This window comes from Rhinopithecus roxellana, chromosome 9 (assembly GCF_007565055.1).
Source record: "Rhinopithecus roxellana isolate Shanxi Qingling chromosome 9, ASM756505v1, whole genome shotgun sequence".
In the NCBI taxonomy this organism is placed as follows: domain Eukaryota; kingdom Metazoa; phylum Chordata; class Mammalia; order Primates; family Cercopithecidae; genus Rhinopithecus; species Rhinopithecus roxellana.
Window position 1 is genome coordinate 65,658,362 of NC_044557.1, and position 27,299 is coordinate 65,685,660.

Consider the following 27,299-nt stretch of genomic DNA (forward strand, 5'->3'; position numbering starts at 1 on the left):
CAAGCACTGAAGTCAGTTCTTAGAGGAAGTCACTAGCCTAAGCAATTGCATTAAAGAGTTTCTTCCAGGAAAGAAATCTAAGTTGCATTCTAGACCCACATCTGTGGTCCATGCTCATAATTGAGAATTACACAGGGTTTGGAGCTGAATTCCTAGGGGGTAATATGAGATGAACTAGAAACTCTTCCCCTACCCCCTCCTTTTTTTCCCCCAGAATCAGAAAAGCACAGTGTTTCAGGTCTCCAAGGACCATATTAAAAGTGACAGAGTGTCTATTTACAATAGTCTTTGGGGGGAAAAAATGCAAATGTACTCAGAATGTGCTTCTAAAAATAATATAAGGAAGTCTCCCTGGCCCTTATTGTGATCCTCTGTGGCATAACTACGAACAGGCTGGTTGTCTGAATTGATCATGGTGGGCACTCTGGAAATGAGTGGGGATTAGTTTGCATGTTCATTTGGTGCCCATGGAGGATAAGCTGTTTTTGCATGGCTACCCCCATCCCCATATCTCCCCATCTTCATCTGGCTGCTATATAGATATGTATGCCTTATTCATCACAGGGGAGAATCAGAAAATTTTTTTTTTCCCATACTGCTAAAAGTAGCAAAACCAAATTCTCCTGTTGTGGGTTGCCAGTATATTTCCAAATGCCTTCCTTCAGGTTTCGCTCATTTAAAAGGTATGCAATGTATACTAGGGTGTTCTTAAGTTCACCATGCTTTCATCAAAAAATGTCAGTTAACCCTGAATCACAACTAGGAGGGAAAGTTTGGCTCTAAAACAACAAATGTGTAGCTGGGCATGGTAGCAGGCGCCTATGATCCCAGCTACTTGGGAGGTTGAGGCAGGAGAATCTCTTGAGAACCAGGGAGACGGAGGCTGCGATGAGCTGAGATTGCACCACTGCACTCCAGCCTGGACGACAGAGCAAAACTCCATCTCAAAAAATAGTAATAATAAATAAATAAATAAATAAATAATAAATAAATAACAGGTATGTGGACTCCAAGTATTTTTGAAACAATCATTAACATCTAAGTAGTAAAAATGCTGATTACAAATTATTCTAACCTCGTCTTTCAAGTCAGAGCCCTAAGGACTGCTAGGGTAACGTGATGTCAGCCTTTGGATTCTTTTCGAAAGGCTCTAACTTGAACTTAAGAACAAACCCAGACAGACTGTCCCCCAGACAGTCCCAATGCATGATGTGTGACTGTGGGCTCAGGTCAACATGGTTTGGGGAATTCCTGGGGCCAGTTACATTCTTTCCTGGAAACATGATTATTTCTTTAATCTGCATCCTGTGAACATCATAGCTCAGAAGTTTTAGCTTGTTCTCAGATAGGCTGATCTCTGCTGATAAAGACAGCAGGTAAAAAAGCTAGGAGTCCTAAAATCCAGAATATCTCTTCTGTGATTTCCACCAATTGGAGATTTAGTGGGACACCTCCCTTTTCTTTGTGAATACACATTTTATAACTAACAAAATTTAAATGAAAAGTTAATGGAAGATTCTATCTATTACTTTCTCCATTGAAGTGGAAATGAACTCCCTTCATTTAGTAGGAAGACATCCTGTCCCAGCTCTGGAAATTGTGGCAATAATAACGGTAGCCAACAATTATTGAGTGATAGCCCATGCAGTCACTGCTCTAGGCACCTTACTTGTAATGACTGATTTAACACTTACAATCATCCATGAGTTAGGCGTTTCAATGAGCTGCAATCCACAAATCAGGAAATGGATGCCAGAGACGTTCAGTAACTTGCTCAAGGGCACATAGCTACTAAGGGAGCAGAATTGTGACTGGAAGCCAGGCCCTCACCTGGGGGTCTCTACCCTTAATACATGGATCCCTCCATCCCTCAAGATTCCAGAGCATGTCTAAGCACTCATGGCAGAATCAGTGACACTGCTGCATTTGTAAATGGGGAAGTTGAGCTTGGCACTCAAGAATAGAAAATTGTGACTCAAGGAGACGGGAAAGAAGGAAAACGGAAATTTTAAAAAGGAAAGGCAGTATCCATCTGCTTTGTCCAAGATGGCTACTCTTGTTAAAAGTGGAGGGTGTCCAGGTTCTTGGCATCTTGAACAAAGAATTGGCTAAAACACACAAACAAAGCAAAGAAGGAATGAAGAGACGGATTGAAAATGAAAGTACACTCCACAGTGTGGGAGTGGGCCTGAACATAGGAGCTCAAAGGACCCATTACAGAATTTTTGGGAGTTTAAATACCCCCTAGAGGATTCCACTGGTTACTTTGGGTACGCCCTACGTAAATGGAGAGGATGAACTAAAGTTATAGTCATTTATGGCGTAGGCCCTACGGAGAGGATATTTCCTGTTACAGCTGAAGTGTGAATTGGCCTTATGTTCCCTGCCTCCCGACTCTATTTTCCTGCCTCACCCTCACATGCCTATTCTTCCTTTGGTTCCTTCTTCATCTTTGCTTTGGGTACAGATGATCTAATGTTGTCTAAGCCTATCATTTTCATTGAGTTGTAAAGATAAAGCAACACAGCATGTATACATATAGTCAGTGAGAATCCTGTAGTTCAAATTTGGACTTTCAAGGGTCTTAGTTACTTTTGAGAACAGAAGGGAGGCAAATGTAATTCCATTTTCTTCCTACGTTAGCTCCCTGGGAGTGCTGTGGTCTCATTCATGGATCCCTAAGGTCAACATTCCCTCCACCCCTCAAGATGCCAGAACACATCTAAGCATTCATGGTAGAATCAGTGATGCCACTCGCTTGCTTGGTTGACCCCTTCCTCAGACACAGCCTGTGCTGTGATGGGTGTGGGCATTCAGACCTGTCTCTAGCACGGCTGAGGGACAGGAACTGTGTCGGACAGGAAGAATTCTTCTTCTTGAGTGGTGGGCTGACCTCGGCCACCAATGGGAGGAGAGAATCTGCTGAAATGAAAGGTCAGGGTTCTGACCTGGCCTAAGACTCCTGAGAGATGATTTTTGATGTGATAATAGAATATTGAGCCTAAATCATGTTCCTAAATTTGTCACTTAAAAATAAACACATGAGGTTCCCGGGCAAGATGGCCAAATAAGAACAGCTCCAGTCTGCAGCTCCCAGCAAGACCAACTCTGAAGATGGGTGATTTCTGCATTTCCAACTGAGGTACCCAGTTCATCTCACTGGGACTGGTTAGACAGTGGGTACAGCCCATGGAGGGTAAAAGGAGAAGCAGGGTGGGGTGTTGCCTCACCTGGGAAGTGCAAGGGGTTGGGGAACTCCCTCCCCTAGCCAGGGGAAGCCACGCTGTGAGGAATGGTGCACTCTGGCCCAGATAGTATGCTTTTCCCATGGTCTTCACAACCTGCAGACAGGGAGATTCCTTCAGGTACCTACGCCACCAGGGCCCTGGGTTTCAAGCACAAAACTGGAGGGCCATTTGGGCAGACACCAAGCTAGCTGCAGAAGTTTTTTTTCGTACCTCAATGGCACCTGGAACCCCAGCGAGGCAGAGCCATTCCCTCCCCTGGAAAGGAGGCTGAAGCCAGGGAGCCAAGTGGTCTCGCTCAGCAGGTCTCACCCCCAAGGACCCCAGCAAGCTAAGATCCACTGGCTTGAAATTCTCACCGCCAGCACTGCAGTCTGAAGTTGACCTGGGATGCTCCAGCTTGGTGTGGGGAGGGGCGTCCACCATTACTGAGGGTTGACTAGGTGGTTTTCCCCTCGCAGTATAAACAAAGTCACCTGGAAGTTTGGACTGGGCAGAGCCCACCACAGCAGCACAAAGTTGCTGTAGCCAGACTGCCTCTCTAGATTCTTCCTTTCTGGGCTGGGCATCTCTGAAAGAAAGGCAGCAGCCCCAGTCAGGGTCTTATAGATAAAACTCCCATCTCCCTGGGACAGAGCACCTGGGGGAAGGAGCAGCTGTGGGTGCAGCTTCAGCAGACTTAAACATTCCTGCCTGCCGGCTCTGAAGAGAGCAGTGATCTCCCAGCACAGTGCTTGAGCTCTGCTAAAAGACAGACTGCCTCCTCAAGTGGGTCCCTGACCCCTGAGCCTCCTGACTGGGAGACACCTCCCAGCAGGGGTTGACAGACACCTTATATAGGAGAGCTTTGGCTGGCATCTGGCCAGGTGCCCCTCTGGGATAAAGCTTCCAGAGGAAGGAGCAGGCAGCAATCTTTGTTGTTCTGCAGCTTCTGCTGGTGATACCCAGGCAAACAGGATCTGGAGCGAAACTCCAGCAAACTCCAGCAGACCTGCAGAAGAGGGGCCTGACTGCTAGAAGGAAAACCAACAAACAGAAAGCAAGAGCATCAACATCACCAAAAAGGACAACCATGCAAAAACTCCATCCGAAGGTCACCAACAGCAAAGACCAAAGGTAGGTAAATCCACAAAGATGAGGAAAAACCAGTGCAAAAAGTCTGAAAATTCCAAAAACCAGAAAGCCTCTTATTCTCCAATGGATCACAACCCCTCATGGGCAAGGGAATAAAACTGGATGGAGAATGAGTTTGACAAATTGACAGAAGTAGGCTTCAGAAGGTGGGTAGTAACAAACTCCTTCTAGCTAAAGAAGCATGTTCTAACCCAATGCAAGGAAACTAAGAACCCTGATAAAAAGTTAGAGGAAATGCTAACTAGAATAACCAGTTTAGAGAAGAATATAAATGACCTGATAGAGCTGAAAAAGATAGCACGAGAACTTTGTGAAGCATACGCAAGTATCAATAGCCAAATCGATCAAGCAGAAGAAAGGGTATCAGAGATTGATGGTCAACTTTATGAAATAAGGCATGAAGACAAGGTTAGAGAAAAAAGAATGAAAAGGAATGAGCAAAACCTCCAAGAAATATGGGACTATGTGAAAAGACCAAACTTACGTTTGATTGGTGTACCTGAAAATGATGGGGAGAATGGAACCAAGTTGGTAAACACACTTCAGAATATTATCCAGGAGAACTTCCCCAACCTAGCAAGACAGGCCAACATTCAAATTCAGGAAATACAGAGAACACCACAAAGATACTCCTCGAGAAGAGCAACCCCAAAGCACATAATTGTCAGATTCATCAAGGTTGAAATGAAGAAAAAAATGTTAAAGGCAGCCAGAAAGAAAGGCTGAGTTACTCACAAAGGAAGCCCATCAAACTAACAGTGGATCTCTCTGCAGAAACCTTACCAGCTAGTGAGGGCCAATATTCAACATTTTTAAAGAAAAGAATTTTCAACCCAGAATTTCATATCCAGCCAAACTAAGCTTCATAAGACAAGGATAAATAAAATCCTTTACAGACAAGCAAATTCTGAGGGATTTTGTCACCACCAGGCCTGCCTTACAAGAGCTCCCAAAGGAAAAACTAATTATGGAAAGGAAAAACCGGTACCAACCACTGCAAAAACAAACCAAAATCCAAAGACCATCAACACTATGAAGAAACTACATCAACTAATGGGCAAAATAACCAGCTAGTATCATAATGACAGGATCAAATTCACATATAACAATATTAACCTTAAATTGTAAATAGGCTAAATGCCTCCAGTTAAAAGGCACAGACTGGCAAATTGGATAAAGAGTCAAGACCCATCAGTGTGATATATTCAGGAGACACATCTCACATGTAAAGACACACATAGGCTCAAAATAAAGGGATGGAGGAAGATCTACCAAACAAACGGAAAGCAAAAAAAAAAAAAAAAAAAAAAAAATTAAAAAAAGCAGAGGTTGCAATCCTAATCTCTGATAAAACAGACTTTAAACCAACAAAGATCAAAAAAGACAAAGAAGGGCATTACATAATGGTAAAGGGATCAGTGCAACAAGAAGAGCTAACTATCCTAAATATCCTAAATATATGTGCACCCAATATAGGAGATTCATAAAGCAAGTTCTTCGAGACCTACAAAGAGACTTAGACTCCCACACAATAATAATGGGAGACTTTAACACCCCACTGTCAATATTAGACAGATCAACGAGACAGAAAATTAACAAGAATATTCAGGACTTGAACTCAGCTCTGGACCAAGCAGACCTAATAGACATCTACAGAACTCTCCACCCCAAATCACAGAATATACATTCTTCTCAGCACCACATCACACTTATTCTAAAATCGAACACATAATTGGAAATAAAACACTCCTTGGCAAATGAAAAAGAATGGAAATCATAACAAACTGTCTCTCAGACCACAGTGCAATCAAATTAGAACTCAGGATTAAGAAACTCACTCAAAACCGCACAAGTACATGGAAACTGAACAACCTGCTCCTAAATGACTAGTGGGTAGATAATGAAATTAAGACAGAAATAAATAAGTTCTTTGAAACCAATGAAAACAAAGACACAATGTACCAGAATCTCTGGGACACAGCTAAAGCAGTGTTTAGAGGGAAATTTATAGCGCCCACAGTAGAAACCAGGAAATATCTAAAATTGATACCCTAACATCACAATTAAAAGAACTAGAGAAACAAGAGCAAACAAATTCAAAAACTAGCAGAAGACAAGAAATAACTAAGATCAGAGCAGAACCGAAGGAGATAGGGACACACACACACACACACACACACACACACACACACACACAATCAATGAATCAAGGAGCTGGTTTTTTGAAAAGATTACCAAAATAGATAGACTGCTAGCCAGACTAATAAAGAAGAAAAGGGAGAAGAATCTAATTGACACAATAAAAAATGATAAAGGGGATATCCCCACTGATCCCAAAGAAATACAAACTACCATCAGAGAATACTACAAACACATCTATGGAAATAAATTAAAAAATCTAGAAGAAATGGATAAATTCCTGGACACATACACCCTCCTAAGACTAAACCAGAAAGAAGTTGAATCCCTGAATAGTCGAATAAGAAATTTTGAAATTGAGGCAGTAATTAATAGCCTATCAACAAAAAAAGCCCAGGACCAGATGGATTAACAGCCGAATTCTACCAGAGGTACAAGGAGGAGCTTGCACCATTCCTTCTGAAACTATTCCAAACAATAGAAAAAGAGGGACTCCTACCAAACTCATTTTATGAGGTCAGCATCATCCTGATACCAAAACCTGGCAGAGAAACAAGAAAAAAGAAAATTTCAGGACAATATCCCTGATGAGCATTGATGTGAAAATCCTCAATAAAATACTGACAAACCGAATCTGGCAGCACATGAAAAAGCTTATCCACCACGATCAAGTCAGCTTCATCCCTGGGATGCAAGGCTGGTTCAACATATGCAAATCAATAAACATAATCCATCACATAAACAGGACCAATGACAAAAATCACATGATCATCTCAATAGATGCAGAAAAGGCCTTCGAAAAAATTCAAAACCCCTTCATGCTAAAAACACTCAATAAACTAGGTATTAATGGAACATACCTTAAAATAATAAGAGCTATTTATGACAAATCCACAGCCAATATCACACTGAATGGGCAAAAGCTGGAAGCATTCCCTTTGAAAACTGGCAGAAGACAAGGATGCCCTCTCTCACCATTCCTCTTCAACATAGTATTGGAAGTTCTGCCCAGGGCAATCAGGCAAGAGAAAGAAATAAAGGGTATTCAAATAAGAAGAGAGGAAGTCAGATTATCTCTGTTTGCAGAAGATGACATGATTGTATAATTAGAAAACCCCATTGTCTCAGCCCCAAAACTCCTTCAGCTGATAAGCAATTTCAGCAAAGTCTCAGGATACAAAATCAATGTGCAAAAATCACAAGCATTCCTATACACCAATCATACACAGACAGAGAGCAAAATCATGAGCAAACTCTCACTCATAATTGTTACAAAGAGAATAAAATACCTAGGAATACAACTTAGAAGGGATGTGAAGGACCTCTTCAAGGAGAATGACAAACCACTGCTCAAGGAAATAAGAGAGGACATTAAAAAATGGAAAAACATTCCGTGCTCATGGTAGGAAGAATCAATATCATGAAAATGGCCATACTGCCCAAAGTAATTTATAGATTCAATGCTCTTCCCATCAAGCTACCATTGACTTTCTTCACAGAATTAAAAAAGTACTTTAAATTTCATATGAAAGCAAAAAAGAGCCTGTATAGCCAGGACAATTCTAAGCAAAAAGAACAAACCTGGAGGCATCATGCTACCTGACTTCAAACTATACTACAAGGCTATAGTAACCAAAACAGCATGGTACTGGTACCAAAACAGATATATAGACCAATGGAACAGAACAGAGGCCTCAAAATTAACACCACACATCTACAACCCTCTGATCTTTGACAAACTTGACAAAAACAAGAAATGGGGAAAGGATTCCCTATTTAATAAATGGTGTTGGGAAAACTGGCTAGTGATATTCAGAAAACTGAAACTGGACCTCTTCCTTACACCTTACACAAAAATCAACTCCAGATAGATTAAGGATTTAAACGTAAGACTGAAACCATAAAAACCTGAGAAGAAAGCCTAGGTAATAACCATTCAGGACATAGGCATGGGCAAAGACTTCATGATGAAAACACCAAAAGCAATGGTAACAAACACCAACATGGACAAATGGGATCTAATTAAACTAAAGAGCTTCTGCACAGCAAAAGAAACTATCATCAGAGTGAACAGGCAACCTACAGAATGGGAGAAAATTTTTGCAATCTATCCATCTGACAAAGGGCTAATATCCAGAATCTACAAGAAACTTAAACAAATTTACAAGAAAAAAACAGCCCCATCAAAAAGTGGGCAAAGGATATAAACAGACACTCCTCAAAAGAAGACATTTATGTGGCCAACAAACATATGAAAAAAAGCTCATCACCACTGGTCATTAAAGAACTGCAAAGCAAAACCACAATGATATACCATCTCATGCCAGTTAGAATGGTGATCATTAAAAAGTCAGAAAACAACAGATGCTAGAGAGGATGTGAAGAAATAGGAGAACATAAATTAGTTCAATCATCGTGGAACACAGTGTGGCCATCCCTTAAGGATCTAGAACTAGAAATACCATTTGACCCAGAAATCCCATTACTGGGTATATACCCAAAGGATTATAAATCATTCTACTATAAAGACACACACACATGTATATTTATTGCAACACTATTCACAATAGTAAAGACTTGGAACCAACCCAAATGCCCATCAATGTTAGACTGGATAAAGAAAATGTGCACATATACACCATAGAATACTACATAGCCATAAAAAAGAATAATTTCGTGTCCTTTACAGGGACGTGGATGAAGCTGGAAACCATCATTCTCAGCAAACTAACACAGGAACAGAAAACCAAACACCACATGTTCTCACTCATAGGTGGGAACTGAACAATGAGAATATATGGCACGGGGAGGGGAACAACACACACCGGGGCCTGTTGCAGGGTGCTGGGCGAGGGGAGGGATGGCATTAGGAGAAATACCTAATGTAAATGACGGGTTGATGGGTGCAGCAAACCACCATGGCACATGTATACCTATGTAACAAACCTGCACGTTCTGCGCTTGTATCCCAGAACCTAAAGTATAATTTTAAAAAAAAGGAAAAAAAAAAGGATAAAAAATAAAATAAACACATGAATGTAAAAATGTTCATTTGAGGTCCTAAAAATAAATCTGCATATGGTTTTGCTCATTCACCCAGATGTTGATCTAGCACAAAAATATTTTCTTTAAAAAGGAACACAACTGCATTTTGGCGTATGTGGCAGACTGAATGATGGCCCCCAAAGATGTCTACATCCAAATCGCTGAAACCTGTGAATACATTAACTTGTACAGGAAGACAAACTTTGAAGATGTGATTACATTAAGAATATTGAGATGGAAGGAAAAATTCCCCTGAATTATTCACATGGTCCCAGTGTAATCCCAGGATCTTTTTAAGTGGAAGAGAAAAGCAGAGTAAAATACACAGAGGATGGCAGCCTGAGAAGGATTCAATCTGCTGTTGCTGCCTTTGAAGATGGATGAAGAGGGCCATAGGCCAAGGAACTCAGTAAGCTTCTAGAATTGGGGAAAGGCAGGGGAAAGAATTCTCCCCAACAGCCTCTAGAAGGAACACACCCCTGAGGAAACCTTAGTTTTAGCCCAATGAAACTGATTTCAGACTTCTGACCTCAAGAACTATAAGATAATAATTGTATTTTTAAGCGACTGGCTTTCTCAAACATTGTTATAGCCGCCAGAGGGGAACTAATCTGGTATGATTCAGAGCTATACAGAATCCACAGTAGTCCCATAAATTTTAGAGTTTTTCCCTACCAATGTTATGAAATACAAAACAATTTCAGCTTGTCACTACAAGCACTATTCTGTGGATACTAAAGCTAAACCACAGGAAGCAATGTCAGGGAAGAGCAACTAGAAAATTTATGAGTTGGAGTCCTACACCCCATTCATTGTCAAGCTTAATTAATTATAAACTTGTTTTCACCCCAGTCTTCACCCAGACCAGTTACTGGTGTTTGTAGGTGAACAATCAGAAATTTGTATTTTTCATTAAATTGCTTGAATTTCTCAGTTGTGGAGGGACATGGATTCAGCTAAGAATGTATGTATCAACACTTGTTATCAAGTTACAGGTGTTAACTCATATTAACAAATAGAACCTTAATTTGTTGATGGTTCTCCTGGTCCATAGCTTGTCCCCAACTCATCACTTTCTAACAGATATTTAGAAAAGCACAAAACAGAAACTTGACAGTGACTCCTCTGAAGCAAAGGAACATTCTCCTAAGTGCTACAGACCAGCCACAAGAAAGAAAAGACGGCCAGACACAGGCACAAAGCTTCCCGCAGCAGTCACAAGGCTTGAGGAGTGTGGCTTTTCAAAGAGGAAGCGAAAAAAAGAGAGAAAAAAAAAAAAAAGAATGGGAAGCTCTGTGAGATCCTGCAGTAAATTCCAATTTATCCAGAATAATTGAAAGCAGGGAGATAAGCATAAGAATGTGGCAGAATACATGAATTGTCAGTTTGCAAAGTTGCAGAATAGAATAACATAGCCCTTAATATGAAAATGGTTCTAAGTTTAATTTAATCTCTTTGATGATTTGGAAGTCACCTCAGGGTGCTACAATATTTCCTTTCTGTGGTCATGAATATTAATCATCAGGACTTAGCGCTCTAGAAAACAGTTTAAGAAATTCAAGCTTTCCTCTGCAGGCTTCTTAAGAGCCACGCGTATCTGAGCATTTCGTAAGGAATGGGTGACCTTACAGTTATAGCCTGGAAACACTGTGGGGCTGTGAATGGACTGAGGTGCTTTATAGTGAAGAAAATGTCTCTGGGAGGCTGACGCACCTTCCTTTTATTTTATTTATTTCATTTCATTTCCTTTATTTATTTATTTATTTCTCCAAAAGACATTGCCCCAAAGCACCTTCCTTCTGATGATCACTTTTTTTTTTTTTTTTTGAGACGGAGTCTCGCTCTGTCACCCAGGCTGGAGTGCAGTGGCCAGATCTCAGCTCACTGCAAGCTCCGCCTCCCGGGTTCACGCCATTCTCCCGCCTCAGCCTCCCGAGTAGCTGGGACTACAGGCACCCGCCACCTCCCCCGGCTAGTTTTTGGATTTTTTAGTAGAGACGGGGTTTTACTGTGTTAGCCAGGATGGTCTTGATCTCCTGACCTCGTGATCCGCCCGTCTTGGCCTCCCAAAGTGCTGGGATTACAGGCTTGAGCCACCGCGCCCGGCCCTGATGATCACTTTTTACATTCCTTAGCAAATGTGGTAAAGTGAAGTCAACAGGGGCTGGGTGGGGGTCAATTTGTGCCTTCTGTATATTCTCTGCAATTCTCTCTGTCTCTTGCACAAATTGGATTCCACAGAAAAGGGACAGTGTCCATTTTCCTTCCTATACTATTTGCTCAGGGCCGAGTTCTCAGCAGGGAGTGTTGATTTCATCAGCCCACGAGGACTAAAGGTTCCTCCCTGCCTCAGCGTCTGCATCTTCATCAGTACTGATCACAAAACCATTGACCAACAGCAGCCAGGACCACTGGGCAAAAGTGTTGAGCAGGAGCTAACACAGTGCTGTAAACCAAAAAATAAAATTCTAAGGCTCCCCCAGTCATCTGAATGAAACCCTCCTCTCAGCCAAGGGCATGCTAAAGTTAACCTGAAAAACGTGCTCAGGCCATGATGGAAGGGGTATTGGACATGCCTCATTATACCCTCCTCCCTCTTGGAATTCAGGAAAAGCCCACCAGTATTAACAGCAACACAGATCTTACATCTGATAAGAACTATTTCCAAGCTATTCTCTCTGAACCCTGCTACTTAGAGTCTTCATCTGTATGATAAAACCTTGGTCTCCACAACCACTAATCATAATCTAGACATTCCTTTTTATTGATCATAACTCTTACAACCAATTGCCAATTGGAACATTTTTAAATGCACCTACGACCTGGGAGTCCCGCTATCCCCAGCATTCACGTTGCCTCACCCTTCCAGATGGAATCAATGTATGTACATCTTACATGTATTTGATTGATATTTCATGTCTCTCTAAAACATACAAAACTAGGCTGTGCCCCAATCACCTTGGGCGTATGTTCTTAGGACCTCTTGAGGGCTGTGTCACAGGGCATTGGTCATTCATATTTGACTCAGAATAATAAATCTCCAAATGTTTTGCAATGTTTGACTCTTCATCGGCAGTGTCTAATGAGATTTATTTTCCTTAGATTCCAGTCATGAAGCAATTCTCTTCAAATGGAGAATGTACTCATCCCTTTCACTACAGAGGTGTGGAGCATAGCACTCCCAGATTTAAAGAAAAGAACACAAATAACACTAATTAAAATGTGTCATTTTTTTTCTTTTTTTTTTGAGATAGAGTCTCACTCTGTCACCCAGGCTGTAGTGCAATGTCATGGTCTCAGCTCACTGCAAACTCTGCCTCCCGGGTTCAAGCAATTCTCCTGCCTCAGCCTCCCAAGTAGCTCAAGTAGTTGGGGCTACAGGCGTGAGTCACGACACCCAGCCAACCCCCCCTTTTTTTTGAGATGGAGCTTTGCTTTTGCTGACCAGGCTGGAGTGTGCAATGGCCTGATCTTGGCTCACCACAACCTCCACCTCCCGGGTTCAAGTGATTCTCCTGCCTCAGCCTCCCAAGAAGCTGGAATTACAGGCATGTGCCACCACACTGGCTAATTTTGTATTTTTAGTTGAGGTGGGGTTTCTCCATGTTGGTCAGGCTGGTCCTGACCTCAGGTGATCCGCCCGCCTCGGCCTCCCAAAGTGCTGGGATTACAGGCGTGAGCCACCACACGCGGCCAATTTTTGTATTTTTAGTAGAGATGGGGTTTGGCCAGGTTGGTCTCGAATTCCTGACCTCAAGTGATCCACCTGCTTCAGCCTCCCAAAGTGCTAGTATTATAGGCTTGAGCCACTGCACCCAATCTGAATCACCTTTTAAATTTTAATGTAATTCTAATTTTTATTTAATTAGCAAAGATTAAGAAAAATTAGACAAGTGCAAGCATATGGAAACACCCATCACACACTTTGGAAAAACAATTTTCAGAGTGCATACAGAGCCTTGGAAATGTCTCATATCCTTTGGCCCAGTAATTGCACTTTTGGGAATTTGTTCTCAGGGAATAATCCTGAATATAGAAACACTTTATTCACAATAATTATTGATTTGTTTTATTTTTAAAAGCTATAGCATTATGTATAACAATAAAAACTGAAAACAACCTAAACACCTAACAATGGGGAACATTAAGCAAATTATAATATATGGTAGGACTCTTATGCGGCCATTAAAATATCTGTACTCAAAGTTGTTAAAACTTGACAAATACTTTTGTTACTAAGTGAAAATGACAAGACAGAAAACTTCATCCACATAATGAAATCAATTAGATATTTCTAGATGCATGAAAATAGGGCCAGGAAAGATGTATTAAAAATTATTAGTAGAGATTCTCTTTGTGGGTAGGGTAGAATTATGAATAAGTTTTTCTCTTTATCTGTTATATTTTTCTATACTGCCTGTGTTTGTGCAACAGACATTGTATTTTTCATAAGTTTATTCTCAGAGGAAGGGAGGGATCTTTGTTTGTTTGTTTGTTTCAAAATCTTCATCTCTGAAGAATTAATTTAACACAACTTGTTCAGATAGTTACTGCTCTAGGTGAAGGAACAACCACTGGTGGCCCAACCAGAAAGGAGAAGAAGTTGACAGATCCTGGAGTGCTTCTGATGAGTCAGGGTCATTTCGAATGCCTGCTTCTGCATCCCACCCAAATATGAATTGTCCCATTAACTGTGCACATGGGTTCAGTCCTACTGTCTCGGGAGCAGGCCCTGGACTTCAGCTTCAAGGCTCAATAACAGTTCATCTTGCAGGCCTCCATTTCCATAACCAAATTCCCTGGGGTTTGCTGTAGGCCACTGCACCCACATCCCACCCTCTCCTGTAGCTCAGTTCTTTTTGTCTCCTTGTGTTATGTCCCCTCACCCATCCAGCACCCCAACAGTTCTCTCAGGGGTTGTAGCTCCACTTCGGCAGGACCCAGATGTCCTGGAATGAGGGCTGGCCTCTAAAATGAGCCCTCTAGGAAGCCAAAGGCCCGCTCCCGTGGCCCTGCTGTCTGCTGCCAAATGCTCTCCCATTGTGCCTCACTTGCCTGCCAAGACAAGGAGCGACTGCCAGCATCCCTGGTGCTGCCCACCCACCTAGTCCTTTTTGTTCCTTGCAGCTGAGGCTCTCCTGGTCCTCTCCTGATTCCTGTCTCTGTCTCCTTATGTTTGTCTCTGGGTCCCACCCACTGCTGAGCCACCTGTCATTGCCATGACTCTAGCTCCTTACCCTGCTTGCCTACCTGCCAAGTTTGCTGGGGTCCCACAAGGAAAATGTAGCCAACGCTAGGGCCCCTCCCCCTGTTATGTTCAGGAAACTGGCTCTGGGAGAGTGATTTGGGGAGTAAAATGGAGTGTCTCTTACTAAAATGATCTAGGCCTCAGTGCTACAGTGTTTGTACTTCTGATGGAATGGAGCCTGGAGCCCAGATCCCTGCTCTTATTCGAGACTCTAGTAAAGTTGTGAATAAATAATGATGATGATGGTGAACTTTCCATATGACTGGCACTGTGCTAACCATTTAGCATGGAGAGTCACACTTCATCCTAAAATAACCCCATGTTATAGGAGAGTACAACTGATAGTTCCATTTTATAGCTGAGGATACTAAGGCTCGTGTAGGTGAACTAACTTGGTCAAAGTGACTGAAAGATGCAAGATTTGAACCCAAGTCAGAGTTTTATCATTAACCCCCAGTCTGGGGGATATAACCCCAAAGGATCCGGGTCCAGGCAGGTCATTGCAATAAGTTGATGGAGTGGCCACAATGAGTGTGGCCCGAAAAGTACATGTCCATCTGTAGTGTAAGGTCACCACAAAGTATCAGGTGACTTGTAACAGGCCAGATTCTGAGCCCAGTGTGGTCAGAGGTTCTGAGTTTTTCAAGAGATACCAACCAGGGTGGATTTTTATGTGCAGTCTCCCCACACTGTAATGCAGGTTAAATTGTTCAAACATGCAGGGTGGGCCAAATGAAGTGTCCTGTCACTCACCCGTTTGCAACCTCTGCACTGTGCTATACTGTGCACCTTCCAATTCTTACTTGAGATACATGTCCTTCTTTTTTTAAAGGGCTCAGGCTACATACCTGCACGATCTCTAGCATCTCTGCCTTGCTGATATAGCCATTTCCATCCAGGTCGTACATGCTGAAGGCCCATTTCAGCTTCTGCTCCAGCTTCCCCCTGGAAGTTACACTCAGGGCGATGATGAATTCTCTAAAGTCTATTGTCCCATCTCCATTTGCATCGAAGGTGCGGAAGACATGCTCTGCAAATTTGGAAGCATCCCCATAAGGGAAAAAGTTCCCATATATTTTCTTAAACTCTTCCATTGACAAATGTCCACTGGGGCAGTCTCTCAAGAAGCCTTTATACCATTCCTGGATCTCATGCTCTGTAAAGTCTGTGCTTTCCAGCAAGTCCTGCATGACCTCCGGGCGCAGCTTGCTGTTCTGTTTCCCCATCCTGGCGGCAAGAATTCAGCTGCAGATAGAAAAGAAAACATATATAATTTGTAGAGCTGCTCTTTAGGGCTGCATTTTATAATTTGTGATTGTTCCTTTGGGAAGAAGAAAAAACAAACAAATAAACTCTATACGCGTCCAATAACACTGTCTAGGTTTTGCAACATACTGGTCAGCCAAACAAAATAATAGAAAGATAGGCCAGTACAGGATGCACAGCAGAATTATAACTGACCAGAAAATGAATATTTCTTTTATACAGAGCCATCCTGAAAGCAAAAGGTTCAGAGAGAGGGTGAGGTAGAGCGAAGTGAGGGCAAGGAAGGACAGACAGAGGAGGGAGGGAGGGAGAATTAATTGCTTACTTAATTTTGACATCAATTTGCCAGAGGTTGAGCTTAAATTTAAGAAGGCTGGGGTTCTGATAGCTAATCCAAGTATTAGCAGGGAAAAGTAAAGGAAAGAAGGAAGAGAGAGACCAAGGAAAAGAATTTAGCAGGTTTTATTGCTAGAATATTTCCAAGTAAAATGCTGCTTGGATACCTTCTGAATATTATAAACACAGACATGAAGACGGAAAATGGAAGTAAACCTGTCTAATACCACCAAACTCTACCATGCTAGTTCAGTGATTTAAATGCATGGAATAAATCACTGACAATGTTGGGATTTGATAGTAAAGATGATGCTTCATAAAGTTATGTCTTACGATTTTGGCTCATGAAATAGGCCAAATGTTTTTCTTTAAAATACAAATAACTTTGCATTTTCTTATCATAGCAGTAGCACATATCTATAGCAAAATAGTAAAACAGTGATACATAAAGAAAAAAATTAGCATCAGTTCAAATACTAACCCTTAGAGATAACAACTGCTAGCATGTTGATATGTGTTCTTCCAGATTTTTTGTATGTGTACTTAAATATGCTGTTAATATATATTTCCATACATTTACATTTTAAAAACACAAGAATGCACACCTTTTTGTTATCTATTTTTAAACTTAATATGGTGTGGAAAATAAAGGCAACTTTTACTAGGTGGGGAAATATCTGTAATTATTATTGGCCTTGGGGTAAAATGCCACTTTGATATTTAAAGCTACTCTCTTAAAGAATGATTTATTTTTGGCCAGGCATGGTGGCTCACGCCTGTAATCCCAACACTTTGGCAGGCCAAGGCAGGTGGATCACAGGTCAGGTGATCAAGACCATCCTGGCTAACAAGGTGAAACCCCGTCTTTATTAAAAATACAAAAAAAATTAGCTGGGCATGGTGGCGGACACCTGTAGTCCCAGCTACTTGGGAGGCTGAGGCAGGAAAATGGCATGAACCCAGGAGGCGGAGCTTGCAGTGAGCTGAGATTGCACCATTGCACTCCGGCCTGGGTGACAGAGCGAGACTCAGTCTCGAAAAAAAGAGAATGATTTATTTTCCTGAGTATAGAAAGCACCATTTCTTCAAACTTAAGTTATTTTCTCAATGCATAAAAAGTGCTTCTCATTTATAGTGCTTTTGCACTAGAGACAAATTGGCTCAACATTTGGCTCTCATTTACCAGTGTGTTTCTCGTTCTGAGGATGCAGAATAAGGCGTGGCCCCTTCTCCCTAAGTGTACCTAGCTGTGTGTGCAGGGGATGGTGGTGACAGTGAGGGGACAATATGACAGATATGCCACAGAATAGACAGTGGATTCGGTGAGAGTACCTGGAAAAGATGCCCAACCCAAAGGGTGCATGGATGCTCTCAGGGAAGCTTTCTTGGAGGAGATGATATATGAGATTAGTTCCTAATTCCCAAGGTATATGATTTAAGTGTGGTCAAGATAAACCCCTTCTCAAAAAAAAAAAAAAAAAAAAAAAAAAAAGCTCTGCACTTGTATTTTGCATTTTTCCTCTATTGGAAAAAAAAACAAAAAACAAAAAACAAACCCTGAAAGCAAGGCTTAGAAAAATTACAGAATACCTGAAAGACAGCATATCTCCATTTTCATAACGATTGTCAATCTCCTTTGCGATTTCAGCCATTGTGGGTTTCTTTCTGTCTCCTTCTGCTACACGGTCAGACCCTTGAGGCAGAGTCTCCACTGGGGCTGCTTTGTCTTGCTAGGGCCCACCACAAATGGCATTTGGTGAATGAATGAATGAAGGCGTGACTGAGAAAAATGATTGGTAAAAAGGTAACTACAACGTGGAAACGTGGAATAGTCTTGGAAAAGGAGGCTTATTGCCAGAAACAAGCGGGCTTGGTTTTCAGGACGCTGTTTTACACACTGAAAACTATCTGGTGGTTAAGACTTGAGCTTAGGATCTCTTGTATTGAATTTAGTGAGGCCTGTCTGGTGACCTCACTAAAACTAAACTTCTACGGGGTGGTATTTGTATCTCACACTGCTCAAACTGCTTTCATAATACTCATGGTTCAGATAATGACCAGCAAGCCTCATTCATTGCCAAGTTTATTGATTTTGTTTTCTGACTTCTGCACTGGAGGCAGAACCCGCCCTGCTCATATGCAGGCATCCAAAGGGAAGGGAGTATGGGGCACCGCACTTATGAGTATGGCCAACTGCTGTAGGAAGGAACTTACTTTTTGAGTTCCCTCCAGCCTTTTAGTTTTTAAGACTCTGTCATTCAGGCTGGAATGTGGTGGTGCAATTATGGCCCACTGCAGCCTCAAACTCTTGAGCTCAAGCAATCCTCCTGCCTCAGCCTCCCAAATAGCTGGTATTACAGGTGTGCACCACCATGCCTGGCTAAATTTTTAATTTTTTGTGGAGACAGGGGTCTCACTTTGTTGCCCAGACTGGTCTCAGACTCCTAGCTCATGCCATCCTCCAAAGTGCTGGGATTGCAGGCATGAGCCACCACGCTCGGCCCAGAGTTCCCTCTTTGGGCAGAATCAAGCAAACACCATTTTATGCAAAAGCAAAATTAAACTACAACTCAAATGGAGAACAAATGGAATTTATAAATTGAACAGTCTAATATCTTTCACTTCCCTCTGTGTCCTTTTTTTCCTTTGGAGATTAAAAAAAACAAAGTTACAGAGGCTGGTTTGTATTAGAATTGTAAAGCTGTCATTTAGTTGCTAAGTTGGCAATTTGCCTGAGGTCAGAATTCAGAAACATCCGGTAATACATAATACCCGGCTTTCTAGAGCTCTGAAACATTTCATGGAATTTACAAGTAAATTCAAGTTTTCCTTTTGGGGAGTTCTTTAGAATATATCTCTTCGGGGTGGTTTTCAATCAAATCACCATTATTACAGTTTGCGCAAATTGCTGCTTGCCTGGTCTTGGGGAAAAATGCCATTTTGATATTCAAATCTATTCTCTTAAAGAATGATTTATGTCTCCAATGTATAAAGTACTATTTCTTCACAACCAAACTTAAGTGCCTTTCCTAGTGTTTAAAAAGTGCTTCAAATTTATTAGCTGCTTTCGCACTAGAAACAAATTGCCTCAACATTTTGGTGAAGTCTCCCACTGAGACTGATCTGTAGGCAGCTATTTTTTGGTAAACAGTAATTAAACCACATTTACAAATTCATCAGCACAGAAAGGCCATGACACAAACAAGGCAGAAAAGCATGGAATAAGTTATTGGGAAAACAAGTGTTCACAATTAAGCCTAGAATTCATTTTAGTAGATAACGACAAACACTTTACTAAGTATGAGGACTAAACTTGAGACATCATCTGGACTTGGTTAGACGGTACAACAAAAATCTCAGGGGACATTTGACAGAGTTTCATTCCTTAGGTGGCGAGGAGGAAGACAGAGGAAAGCCTGACAATGCCTTTTTCTCTGGGAAAACAGGAATTTCTGCCAGTTTGAGTTGAAGGGATGGGGCAGGATAACATTAGGGAAATGCTATGGTAATTAGCAGTCAAGAGAAAAACAGTTTGGAGGCAAAAGTTGCACCTTGGGTCAAATCGTTTTCATAACTCCAATCAGTCATTAAAACATTTATTTTGTGCTAGTTGAACATAGGTATGATGGGCTATCTTTTAATAATGTTTTCTCTGCATATTATTTTACCACCACCATTTACATTTACTTTTCAGGTATCAGAGACTTAGTGCTTTAAGTAGCAAATTACCTAAATTATGAACACATATTTTCAAAAAACAAAATTGAGCTCATAATTACCAAGTGTATATACACAGTGCAGACGATTAAAAAAACTGAATTAGCATATATTTCTCTTTTCTAAAGTTCCTATGAAGAACTTAAGACTCTTCTATACTATCAATCTATTCTGTACATTTAAAATAGCACTTGTTTTTATTTAAATAGTCAAAAACATAACGGCTTACACTTTTGTAAGACTAACCAATGAAAAAGGACTCCAATTTTAAACAAATCCCTGAAACTAAAGCATTCAAATATTTTAATATTAGTTCAATATTTCTACATAGCACAATAAGGTTTTCACAAATAGTAACTCAAAGTTTTGTCTTTATTTTTAATAATGGGAATAGCCTACAATTCAGATAAACCCACAGATTCATACGGCCTTATCAACAGCAGTAATGTTAATATAAACGATGTTAATTCCGTTATCTTAGGGGACTTACCATACCATTAACCTATTTACAGAACAAACATGTTTCTATGAAAGCTAATATAGCTTTTCATGTTTGTTTGTTGTTAAGTGTGCTACAACAGAACTATAGGTGGAATCCCATTCTTCTTAAGTAACACTCCGTAAGCCAATTCTACACAATTAAGGCAGTTTTACAATCTAAAATAGTGATGCTAATACTGGTTCAGTAAACTGGATTTACTAATTTAAGAATCCTAAGAAATTACATATACGTGACTTTCAGACAACCACGTTCAACTACCAACTAATCAATTTGTGGAACTGTTGTTCTCTGCTCACACTTGCCATTTTTGAATGACCATAAAGTGGACAATGCTAACATTTTTTCTAATCACAGTTTTTCTCCTAAGTGACTAGATGATATTTTACCATTTCTAAGAGAAAACAATGAGACCTACTTAGCAGTCTGCATGGGCTGGTGGAAACTACAATCAGAGTGCAAAGACAAATCTTCAAGTGACTCAAAAATGTTTGTTGATAACTCAGAATATAATCTGTTGGGAACTGTGGCACGTTGGCCTCCTGGATGTCCTACTGGATGAATACTGGAAAAACACTGGAACAGAAATGCTTGGCTTCAAAGCCTCGCTCGATTGTTTACTAGCTGGTGGGTAATTCACTTCACATTTTGGTGCCCCTCAGTTTTCTCATCTGTAAAATGAGTTTAATGATATGAGTTCATCTCTTATTGATTCGATGTGAGAGTTAAACGAGACAGTCAAACATGTAAAGCTCTGGCACTCAGTCAGGGCCAGACGCTGCCATAAATGAAAACGATGCCTTATCCTAAATGATCTTTCATGTGACATCCTATTGAACTTTCACAACCTGTGTGCTAGGCAGGCAGGCTTTCTCTATCTCATAAGCAAACAAATGAAAACTCAGAGAGGCTAGGTAACTTATCCCAGGTGACACTGCTTGTGAATGAGTGAGCCGAACTGTCAGTGTGGGCTGATGCGTGGTTGCCCAGTGGTTTTAGCCCTATGCTTTACTACCTCCAAGGACAAAGCATTTATAGAGATTAAGACAACAGTCCATAAAAAGTCAGAGAGAAGTAGTGAAGAAGGAGGAGACCACCTCCTATTGGAACTTATTCATTCCACAAACAGGCACTAAGTGTGTCTACCGGGGGTGAGGCACTCTTAGGCACCGGGGATTCAGCAGGGAGCAAACAGGCAAAGCCCCCATTTTCATGGTGATATGGACATGAGGCAGGGAAATACTAGGTAGAAGGGGGCGGTTCCCTGGCAAAGGCCCCACCCTCAAGCCTGGAAATCACGGCCCTAAATAAGAACAGTTATCCCTGTTTTCCCACCCAAATGTTACATTTTTGGCCTGCACTGCCCCCTATCCTGTGCCTATATAAACCCCAGACCTCAGCTGGCAGAGAGACAAGTGGCTGAACATCAAGCGAGAAGCAGCAACTGAGCATCAGAGACTATGGATAGACATGGCTTAACTTCAGACAGCATGACTTCAGAGAGGAGCCTGGCCAGAGACAGAGGGCTCTGGGGAAAGATTGCCTTCTTCCTGCACCATCCCCTTTCTAGCTTCCCTTCTGGTGAGAGCTGCTTCTACTGCTTAATAAAATCCTCCACATTCATCACCTTTTGAACCATTCATGTGACCTGATTTTTCCTGGATGCCAAACGAGAACCTCGGTACCAAGAAAGCAGGGTGTAAAAGACTGTCACCCTGACTCTCCACTGAGCTGGTTAACACTTAGCCATCTGCAGACAGCAACTGCTAAAAGAGGATTAATTGTAAAACACCACTAGATACTGCTGTGGGGCTGGAGTCCAAAAGGGCTCACCTCGGCCCCACACCTTCTTGCCTGCATGCTCCCCCTCTCACAAGGGGTTTGAGCATGGTGTCCAAGGAAGCAAGCCACACCCCTGTTGCAAGTCCCACAAAGGGGTCAAGGGAGCTCTCCCATCTCCATGGCACTTACAGTCTAGTGGCAATAGACATATAATACATAAAATAAATAAGCGAAATGATAGATGAAGACGTGCCATGGAGATGAGTAAAGAAGAGAAGGGAGTTGTGGAATGCCTGCAGTGGGTGAACGGGTGCTGGAATTTTGAATAAGAAGCCAGGGGAAGCCCCACTGAGAAAGCAACACTGGGAAAAGACCAAAGGAAGTGAGGCAGGTCTCCATGGAGATGTCTGTAAGAAGACTCTTTGAGGAGCAAGAACAGTGAATGAGAGGGGTCTAAGCTGGAGGCATGCCTAGCATGATCCAGGATGTGGCTGGAGTAGAGGGCATGAGGTGGGAGAGGAGATGACATCAGCACCATCATGAGGGACCAGGTGATGTGGAACCTGGAGGTGACTGTAGGGACTTTCTGCTTTCACTCTGACTGAGGCCAAGCCAGTGTAGGGTTTTTAGCAGACATGTGATAGAGCTGATTTATATCCTAGCAGGACCACTCCGACTGCTGTGTTGAGTGTAAGCTAAAGAAGAAAAGGGCAGAGCCAGGAAGGCCAGTTAGGATGTCCATGCAATGATCCAGGCAAGAGGTGATGGTGGCGGGAACCAGGGTGATATCAGCAGAAAAGGGGCACCTGGTTGTATTCGGGGTACAGCTTGAAGGTAGAGCCAACAGACTTGGTTGATGGTTCATACGTAGGATGTGAAAAAAGAGAACAGTGCAGCATAGCTCCAAGGTTTGGCCCTAAGCAACTGTAAGGATAAAGTTGACATTTATAGAAATGGGGAAAATGCAAGAGAAGCAGGGCTTTTGGATGAGGCATGAGTATCATTATTTAGTTGTACATGTGTTAACCCTGAGATGTCTATTACACATCAGTTGGAGATGTCAAGCAGGCAGTTGAATACATAAGTCTATAGGTAGAGGAAGAGGTTCAGTGAGGCGATATATATCGGGTAGTCATCAGTATATAGATAGAGTTTAAAGCCAAGGACTGAATGAGTGCACCAGGGACGTGAAAGTGGATAGAAAAGCACCGAGGAAGTGGATGTGTATACTGTTTCTACCCAAACACCAGAAGACAGCACCAAGGAAATCAATGTAGATCAAGGACTGAGCCTTTGATCATGTGGCATTTAGACTCTGGGAGATGAGAAGGAGCCAATAAAGGAGAATAAGAAGGAATGGCCAGTAAAGTAGGTAGACAAACACAAGGAAGCTAAAACCATGCCCTCTTCAATGTTGTGTCCATCAATGCCCAGTTCAAGGCTGGACATTGAAAGCTCTCAATATAACAAAACAGGTAAGAATTGGAGCTCTTGGTATTTTCTCTGAATCTTGTGCTCTCCCCAACCCCAACCTGCCTCATCTCAGTGAAGAACACCATCTTCCACCCAACTGCTCTCTCCAAAGCCCTGAGGCCCATCCGTGATTTCTTTCACTTTTGTTCCATCAGCAAACTGTTGGATCTGCGTCCAAAATCTGTCTTAAATCCATTCACTTCTCGCCATTTCCATTGTCAGCACCTCAATACAAACTATTATCTCCTACCTGATCTTCTACAACAACTCTCTCACAGAAATCTCACTTTTCACTCATCTTCCCTCTCCCTACTCCTTGTCCCAATCTATTCAGCCTCCAAGAGTAATGAGTAACTTTTTTTTTTTTTTTTTTTTTTTTTTTATACACAGGAATATAAACCCAATAACTTTCCATTTGTGTAAGAACATATTTGAGGACATTGATAACCCTTATGCATTAACAATTTTAACACAAGTCATTTATTTTACTCCCCTTTTGAAATTTTTTTTTTTTTTTTTATTATACTTTAAGTTCTAGGGTACATGTGCATAACGTGCAGGTTTGTTACATATGTATACTTATGCCATGTTGGTGTGCTGCACCCATCAACTCGTCAGCACCCATCAATTCATCATTTATATCATGTATAACTCCCCAATGCAATCCCTCCCTCCTCCCCCCTCCCCATGATAGACCCCAGTGTGTGATGTTCCCCTTCCCGAGTCCAAGTGATCTCATTGTTCAGTTCCCACCTATGAGTGAGAACATGCGGTGTTTGGTTTTCTCTTCTTGTGATAGTTTGCTAAGAATGATGGTTTCCAGCTGCATCCATGTCCCTACAAAGGACGCAAACTCATCCTTTTTTATGGCTGCATAGTATTCCATGGTGTATATGTGCCACATTTTCTTAATCCAGTCTGTCACAGATGGACATTTGGGTTGATTCCAAGTCTTTGCTATTGTGAATAGTGCTGCAATAAACATACGTGTGCATGTGTCTTTGTAGTAGACTAATTTATAATCCTTTGGGTATATACCCAGTAGTGGGATGGCTGGGTCATATGGTACATCTAGTTCTAGATCCTTGAGGAATTGCCATACTGTTTTCCATAATGGTTGAACTAGTTTACAATCCCACCAACAGTGTAAAAGTGTTCCTATTTCTCCACATCCTCTCCAACACCTGTTGTTTCCTGACTTCTTAATGATTGCCATTCTAACTGGTGTGAGATGGTATCTCATTGTGGTTTTGATTTGCATTTCTCTGATGGCCAGTGATGATGAGCATTTTTTCATGTGTCTGTTGGCTGTATGAATATCTTCTTTTGAGAAATGTCTGTTCATATCCTTTCCCCACTTTTTGATGGGGTTGTTTGTTTTTTTCTCGTATATTTGTTTGAGTTCTTTGTAGATTCTGGATATTAGCCCTTTGTCAGATGAGTAGGTTGCAAAAATTTTCTCCCATTCTGTAGGTTGCCTGTTCACTCTGATGGTAGTTTCTTTTGCTGTGCAAAAGCTCTTTAGTTTAATTAGATCCCATTTGTCAATTTTGGCTTTTGCTGCCGTTGCTTTTGGTGTTTTAGACATGAAGTCCTTGCCCATGCCTATGTCCTGAATGGTACTACCTAGATTTTCTTCTAGGGTTTTGATGGTATTAGGTCTAACATTTAAGTCTCTAATCCATCTTGAATTAATCTTCGTATAAGGGGTAAGGAAAGGATCCAGTTTCAGCTTTCTACTTATGGCTAGCCAATTTTCCCAGCACCATTTATTAAATAGGGAATCCTTTCCCCATTTCTTGTTTCTCTCAGGTTTGTCAAAGATCAGATGGCTGTAGATGTGCGGTATTATTTCTGAGGACTCTGTTCTGTTCCATTGGTCTATATCTCTGTTTTGGTACCAGTACCATGCTGTTTTGGTTACTGTAGCCTTGTAGTATAGTTTGAAGTCAGGTAGCGTGACGCCTCCAGCTTTGTCCTTTTGACTTAGGATTGTCTTGGCAATGCGGGCTCTTTTTTGGTTCCATATGAACTTTAAAGCAGTTTTTTCCAATTCTGTGAAGAAAGTCATTGGTAGCTTGATGGGGATGGCATTGAATCTATAAATAACCTTGGGGAGTATGGCCATTTTCACGATATTGATTCTTCCTATCCATGAGCATGGTATGTTCTTCCATTTGTTTGTGTCCTCTTTGATTTCACTGAGCAGTGGTTTGTAGTTCTCCTTGAAGAGGTCCTTTACATCCCTTGTAAGCTGGATTCCTAGGTATTTTATTCTCTTTGAGGCAATTGTGAATGGAAGTTCATTCCTGATTTGGCTCTCTGCTTGTCTGTTGCTGGTGTATAAGAATGCTTGTGATTTTTGCACATTAATTTTGTATCCTGAGACTTTGCTGAAGTTGCTTATCAGCTTAAGGAGATTTTGGGCTGAGACGATGGGGTTTTCTAAATATACAATCATGTCATCTGCAAACAGGGACAATTTGACTTCTTCTTTTCCTAACTGGATACCCTTGATTTCTTTCTCTTGCCTGATTGCCCTAGCCAGAACTTCCAACACTATGTTGAATAGGAGTGGTGAGAGAGGGCATCCCTGTCTTGTGCCAGTTTTCAAAGGGAATTTTTCCAGTTTTTGCCCATTCAGTATGATATTAGCTGTGGGTTTGTCATAAATAGCTCTTATTATTTTGAGGTACGTTCCATCAATACCGAATTTATTGAGCGTTTTTAGCATGAAGGGCTGTTGAATTTTGTCAAAAGCCTTTTCTGCATCTATTGAGACAATCATGTGGTTCTTGTCTTTGGTTCTGTTTATATGCTGGATTACGTTTATTGATTTGCGAATGTTGAACCAGCCTTGCATCCCAGGGATGAAGCCCACTTGATCATGGTGGATAAGCTTTTTGATGTGCTGCTGAATCCGGTTTGCCAGTATTTTATTGAGGATTTTTGCATCAATGTTCATCAGGGATATTGGTCTAAAATTCTCTTTTTTTGTTGTGTCTCTGCCAGGCTTTGGTATCAGGATGATGTTGGCCTCATAAAATGAGTTAGGGAGGATTCCCTCTTTTTCTATTGATTGGAATAGTTTCAGAAGGAATGGTACCAGCTCCTCCTTGTACCTCTGGTAGAATTCAGCTGTGAACCCATCTGGTCCTGGACTTTTTTTGGTGGGTAGGCTATTAATTGTTGCCTCAATTTCACAGCCTGCTATTGGTCTATTCAGGGATTCAACTTCTTCCTGGTTTAGCCTTGGGAGAGTGTAAGTGTCCAGGAAATTATCCATTTCTTCTAGATTTTCTAGTTGATTTGCGTAGAGGCGTTTATAGTATTCTCTGATGGTAGTTTGTATTTCTGTGGGGTCAGTGGTGATATCCCCTTTATCATTTTTTATTGCATCTATTTGATTCCTCTC

At 41.5% G+C, this 27,299-nt stretch overlaps 1 protein-coding gene across 2 annotated transcripts in view; it reads right to left on the reverse strand.

The window, feature by feature from the left end:
• The window catches only part of NCALD (neurocalcin delta), a 478,271-nt gene that overhangs the window by 20,029 nt on the left and 430,943 nt on the right, over positions 1-27,299 (reverse strand). For both annotated transcript variants that reach the window (XM_010374179.2, XM_030937324.1), the window contains one exon: positions 15,660-16,056. In XM_010374179.2, the coding sequence (XP_010372481.1) occupies positions 15,660-16,037 (378 nt within the window). In that variant the 5' untranslated portion in view covers positions 16,038-16,056. The remainder of the gene's footprint in view (positions 1-15,659; positions 16,057-27,299) is intronic.